The sequence below is a fragment of the Hippopotamus amphibius genome, chromosome 5 (assembly GCF_030028045.1).
Source record: "Hippopotamus amphibius kiboko isolate mHipAmp2 chromosome 5, mHipAmp2.hap2, whole genome shotgun sequence".
Taxonomy (NCBI): Eukaryota; Metazoa; Chordata; class Mammalia; order Artiodactyla; family Hippopotamidae; genus Hippopotamus; species Hippopotamus amphibius.
The window spans coordinates 392,671-398,670 of record NC_080190.1 but is presented as its reverse complement, the minus strand read 5'-3'; the positions used below and the strand labels follow the sequence as shown (position 1 = coordinate 398,670).

The following is a 6,000-nucleotide window of genomic DNA, read 5'->3' as shown; positions in this document are numbered from 1 at the left end:
GGGCCGGCGTGGGGGGGGCGCTGCGAAGACAGGGGAGGAGGGGTGAGGGCCGGCAGGGCAAGGGGGCGCACGACCCCCCCCGCCCCCCTGCGTGCGCAGAGCCGCAGGCTGAGCCCCGCCCCCCCGCCGCCCGCGCCCCCGCCCCCCACGACCCCCGCCCCGCCCCGCGTCCCGCCCCCCACGACCCCCGCCCCGCCCCGCATCCCGCCCCGCGTCCCTGCTCCCGCCCAAGCCCCTCACGCGGTCACGGGGGTGGGGGGGGCGCCAGGGCGGACAGCAGCCCCGGGGAAGGCTCGGGTAGGCTGGGCCGGCGCCCCCCGGGTGGGGGGCCCGCCTACCGGGAAGGGCTGCGGCCCGGAGGCCCAGGCCATCACTGGGGGGCGGGCGGCGGCGCGCTCCCCGCCAGCTTCTGCGCCGCCTCCTTCCCTCCCGGCGCCGGGGCCTCCCCGGGGGGCTTCCTGGAGGGCTCCCCCGAGGGCTCCCCGGAGGGCTTCCTGGAGGGCGCGGTGACCGCCGCCGCGGCCGCGCGGGCCGGCGCCTTGCGCGCCTTGGGCGCCTCCTTGAAGGCGTGGTAGCTCGCGGACAGCCAGGGGGTCTCCGTGCCGTGCTTGCGGCCCACGGGGTAGGCCCCGATGGCCGCCAGGAGGCTGCGGTGGTGCTCGGGGTCCAGCTCGGTGTAGTACATCTCCAGGGTCAGCGGGGTGCAGATCTTGTGCTGCGGGAGGGGGCCCGTCAGGGGCGGCGGCCGCGCCCCTGGGCTCGGGGGGAGCAGCGCGCCGCGGGGTTTTCTCAGGGGCCTGAGCCACGATGCGGGAGCCACGGCCGTGGGCCACCCGCACGCAGGCGGTCCCCGCTGCGCCTTCCCGTCCCTCCGCTTTTGAGCAGTTCGGTAACACTGTCGACAGGGCCCGGAAATACAGTGATTTCTGCCGTGATTTCAAGCCACTAAGGGGCGGCCTCCCATTCGGAACTGGAGGCTCCCCGGAGAGCCAGCGCTTCTCGGCACGGGGAGGCCGCGGCCTCCTCCCTGGGGGGAGGGGAGGGGCGCGGGGAGTGCACCCCCGAGGGGATCGCAGCGAGTGAGCGGGTCAAGAGCCCGGTGAACCCCTGGGAGTACAGTCAGGGCTCCTGGCCTCTGTTGGGGGAGCGCTTCCCTCTCAGAAACCACAGGGAAAAGGGGAGGATTTATCTACTGAAAACTTGAGCCTTTACAAAATACACTGAAAATGATAAAAACCATCGTAAGCAAAGTTGAGGAAAAAAAACAAGCATGGGGAAAATACTTCCCGAGCACACAGAAAACGTTAACGTCCTGTGACACGGAAACACGCCACCGCCCGTGAGGGAGGCTTCCCTCTCTGCACCTCCTACCTTACTCTTTACTTTTTACCTCACAGGAAGGGAAAACGTCTCTCTAAAACACCTTTTCTTTTCATTTTTCTAGACAGGACTCGAATATACCCGGGAGGCGAAGGGGCGCGAGGGCCTTTGCAGGTCACGTTCCCACAGAGCTGGGGGCACCCTCGCGGGGGTAGCTCAGGGGAGAGGAGGGGAGGCACCCCGTCCGTCCACAGGGCGTCCCCCTGGGACCCTGCCCCGGCACTCTGCCTGCAGCCCCGGTGCCCAGTGCCCCGCCGGCCTTACCCGAAGCAGGAAGCCGTCGGGGCAGCTGAACTGGTCATACCAGACGGCCTTGTACATGATCAGGAGGCAGCCCACCAGCGCCATGGTGAAGGCGATCATCCGCCCCGTGGGCATCTGGGGGGTGGGCAGGGGCGGAGAGGAGGGGCTGAGGCTGCCAGCGGCTGGGCCATGCACCTCAGGGCCTGCGCCCGTTGCACGCACCGCCCCGGGCTCACCGGCCTCTCAGAAAGGATGGGGAGGGGAAAGGGACAGAGTTGCTGCTGGAAAATGATAAGGCTTTAGAAACCGTAGACTAAAAGCTACAAAAGCTATCATTAGGAAGCTTAAGCACGAGAAAAGGAAGGAACAACACACTTGCCAGATACACAGCAGGAAAAGTGACTCCCCAAGGTACACGGGAAACCGCGAGTCACCAAGGAAGAGACCAGTGACCCACGTGGGAGAGGGTGCAGGACACAAGCAGGCGCTCACCCCCCACGAGAGCAGCAGCAGGGAGACCGGCAGGAGCCGGGCGCTGGCGAGGTCCGACCCTCGCCTCTGACGGGGTGATTCCTGGTGCAGCTCTCCCGAGAGCAGGACCCTGACCCCAGGGCCCCAGCCCACTCAGCCCAGAGCCTGGGTGCCCACAGCTTGTGGCTGCCTCTCCCCCTGCCCTGCCCTGACGCCCTGCAGAATCTGTGGGCGGGGGGGGGGGGGGGGGGTGGAGGATGGGTTACCCTGCCGCGCATATCCTCCGGGTGGCCGCCGCCCAGCTTCTGGGCTTCCACGTCAGAGAACTTCGCCGGCTGGTCCCCGGAGGACAGCTGGTATTCCGTCTGTGTCTTAATGACCACCTGTGGGAAGAGACGACGCAGGAAGACCCTGAACTAGGAGGGCTGGGAGGGAAGGGGGCCAGGGGTCAGCTGCCCGCAGTGGTGTGGGTGCTAGTGGCAGGGCTCTCGTGGCTACAGGCGGAGGCCGAGGGAAGGGGACACCGGAAGTCGGCTGGGGATGCAGCAGCCCAGGGCCTGGCCAGACCATGGAAAGAGCCCCTACGTCTGTTGGCTGCCGTCAGCTCTGAGGACGCTAGCGCTCCCTGCCAGAAGCGTCCCCTTCAGTGGCACCACAGCTTGGCCCCCTCCTCCAGGAAGCCCTCCCTGACTTCTCCTCTGGCTCCCAGAGTCTTGAGGCCCCCACTCCATGGGGCACAGAAGATGCAGTCCCGTGTTTCATGTCTGCTCCCAAGGGGCGAGGACTGAGCCTTCCCACAGTGTCCTTTGGGAACCAGGTCCAGAGTGGTAGCAGGCACGGCTGAAGCCCGCACAGATGGCTGGAGAACCGCCCTTGGCCCGCAGGAGCAGTGCTGGGAAGTGCCCCCTGCCCTCGTCAGTGGTTGACAGACAGGGGCCTCAGGCAGGGACGCCTCTCGGTGCCAGTGCCCCTGCAGAGCTGGGGCGGGTCAGGCAGGGCTGCACCTGAGCTCAGCTCTGCTCCTTACAGGTTCCTTCTGAGAGCTGCCCTCACCCACCGCTTGCCCAAGGACCTCATCTCAGGTCCCGAATCAAGAAAGAGCACGCCGGGCAGAGGGAGGGGCGTTGCTTGCTGAGTGCCTGCGGGACAGCAGGCAGGCTGCGCACGTGCGTGAGCGTGCGAGTCCTCCCACCACCCACGGCCAGTTTACCCTGGTTGGAGGTGCGGGAAGGGCGGCTCTGGGGAGGCGGGGGAGCTGACCCGGTCCCACGGCCCTGCCCTTCCTCCGCTTGCCGTGCTGCCCCTTGGAGGAGGCCACACCTAAAGCCGCCCACCCCCCGCACCCCTTCGTTTCCAGGACAGGCCGAGATGGCTCCAGCGCTGGCCCGGGCCCCTCACCTGGTCGGAGAAGGACGGCTGGAGCTGGCTGACATCCAGGGGGCTGATGAGAGGGACGCTGTCCATGGCAGCCCCATCCCCGGAGCCTGTCTTCCCGGAGAAGCTGCAGTTCAGCTTCACCATGGTGGATGGCAGTCCTCGTCCCGTCCAGAGGCAGACACGGGTCACGGGCCACGCCAGATGTGCACACCAGCTGGCTCTGGAACGAGAGGGCCCCAGGCCGGCCCTGAAGCGCCTCACCCTGGAGCTGGATAGCGCCACGGGCGGCCAGGCCCACCTCCCCAGGACAGAGCGGCGAGTCCAGCCACAGGAGTCCCGTCCCTCCCTGTGGGGCCCACAGCCGTGCAGGCAAGAGTGCCTCTGCCTGGTGACTGCCCGGCAGAGCCTTCCACTGGCCCACCTGCTCCAGGGTACGTTCTAAGAGCAGCAACTAGCAGAAAACCATCCCAGACAGAAGCCTGGAGAGTAGGGTGGCCACACTTAGCAAATAACATTCAGGACACCAAGTTAAATATGAATTTTAGGTGAGCAATGGATGTTTTTGCTTTTGTCATATATCTATGTGATATGCAACATGGGAGGTACTTACACTAAAACGTCGCTTACTGTCTATCTGAAATTCAGATTTAACCGGGTGTCCTGTGTTATCTGGCAACCCTGCCGGGGATGCAGGAAGCAGGAAAGAGATGCAGGAAGAGGATGCCGGCGATGAGTCCCCGCACCGGCTGCCCGCAGCACGGCAGCGACGGCGCACATGCAGGGGCCACGGGGGCCAGAGTGCCCCGGCACGAGCAGGAGTAGGGGGCGAAGAGGGTGGACAGGGGGCTTGTGTGGCCTGGAGGAGGGCCAAGCTTCCCAGGGGAGGTCAAGACGGTTTCACGTCTAGGCTGATCACTGAGAGAAAAAGAACACAGCAAATGACTTGCAATTGAAAAAACAGGGACAAAACATACTCAGTCCATCAAAAGAAGAAAAAAATGGTCCCACGTCCACTAAGAAATTAAATCTGTTGTTAAAATCTTCCAACAAAGGACTCCAGGCCCAGGCAGCCTCACCCCTGAATTCTGCCAATCACTTACGGAGGAACTGATGCAAATTTCATACAAAACTCATCCGAGGAAGAACAAGGGAGGACACCCCGGCTTGTGAGGCCAACACAACCTCCATCCCAGAACTCGGCAAGGACAACAAGAGAGAAGACTTCGCAGGCCGTGCCACCCACCAACACCAGTGCCAAGGCCCCAGATGAAACACAGGCGTCTGGACCCAGCAGGGGAGTAAAAGGCTGGGTGTATTCTGGAAACCTAACATCTGAAAAGCAATTAGTATTTTCACCACACGAAACGAATAAAGAAGAAAAATCATCTGATCAATTTCAATAGTAGCTGAAAAAGTATATGATAAAATTCAACATTTGTTTACTATTTTAAAAAATCTATCGTAATTGCCTGGTGGTCCAGTGGTTAGGACCTTGTGCTTTCACTGCCAGGGGCCCAGCTCAGTCCCTGGTCTGGGAACTAAGATCCCCCAAGCTGTGAGGTACAGCCAAAAAAAAAAAAAATTCGGAAGGGAGGTACAAGGCCCTTTATTACCAGTTCGTGGTGATTTATAGAGGTCCTAGCCAAGCTGTAGGCCAGGAGAAAGAAGTAAGATGTACAGGCAAGGCCTGGATGAGATTAGGTGATACTCTCATTATTCTCAGAGAAAGCATTTTTGTGTGTAGAAAATTAAAAAGAATCTGCAGATAAATTATATGGATTGGAAAGTGAGTTGAGCAGAGTTGATGGGTTTCAAGTATTCAGAAATCAATTTTGTTTCTATGTATCAGCGAGAGGAAATTAGAACATAATTTGTTGAAAGATTCCACTTAAACAGTATCCGAAATATGGACTGCTCAGGAGCAGGTCTAACAAGAGATGAGAAGGACCTCCCTGTGGAAAAACAGAGAACACTTCTGTCAGGACATTATTGACTGGCACTTCCCTGGTGGTTCAGTGGGTAAGACTCCATGCTCCCAATGCAAGCACCCTGGGTTCGATCCCTGGTCAGGGAACTGGATCCCGCATGCATGCCACAACTAAGAAGCCCGCATGCTGCAACAAAGATCCTACGTGCCACAATGAAGACCCAGTGCAGCCTAAATAAATAAATAATTTTTAAAAAAATGACATTATTGACTGAAACCAAATAACTCCTAAATTCCTTAAATAAATGGGGAAGGACATGGTCATGAATTTTGGAAGTTTCCATGTTTAAAAACAATTTCCCGGGCTTCCTAGGTGGCGCAGTGGTTGGGAGTCTGCCTGCCAATGCGGAGGACATGAGTTCGATCCCTGCTCCAGGAAGATCCCACATGCCGTGGAGCAACTAAGCTCGTGTGCCAAACAAAACAAAACAAAACAAAACAATTTCCTCTCAAAATGTATTTACAGAATCAATAAATCCCAATCAGAATTCCAAGGTGAATTTTTTCTGTGAATTTGACAAGTTTCGTAATTTTATATGGAA

General features: G+C 59.9%; 1 protein-coding gene across 1 annotated transcript; it reads right to left on the bottom strand.

The window, feature by feature from the left end:
- Positions 1 to 370: 370 nt before the first annotated feature.
- On the bottom strand, positions 371 to 3,615 carry CALY (calcyon neuron specific vesicular protein). Its single transcript, XM_057734760.1, has 5 exons — positions 3,493 to 3,615; positions 2,361 to 2,477; positions 1,645 to 1,758; positions 512 to 715; positions 371 to 466 (listed from the first exon to the last, which is right to left on the bottom strand). Exons 1-5 carry the CDS (start codon positions 3,613 to 3,615, stop codon positions 371 to 373), a joined length of 654 nt encoding a protein of 217 aa, XP_057590743.1.
- Between the last annotated feature and the right edge of the window lie 2,385 nt (positions 3,616 to 6,000).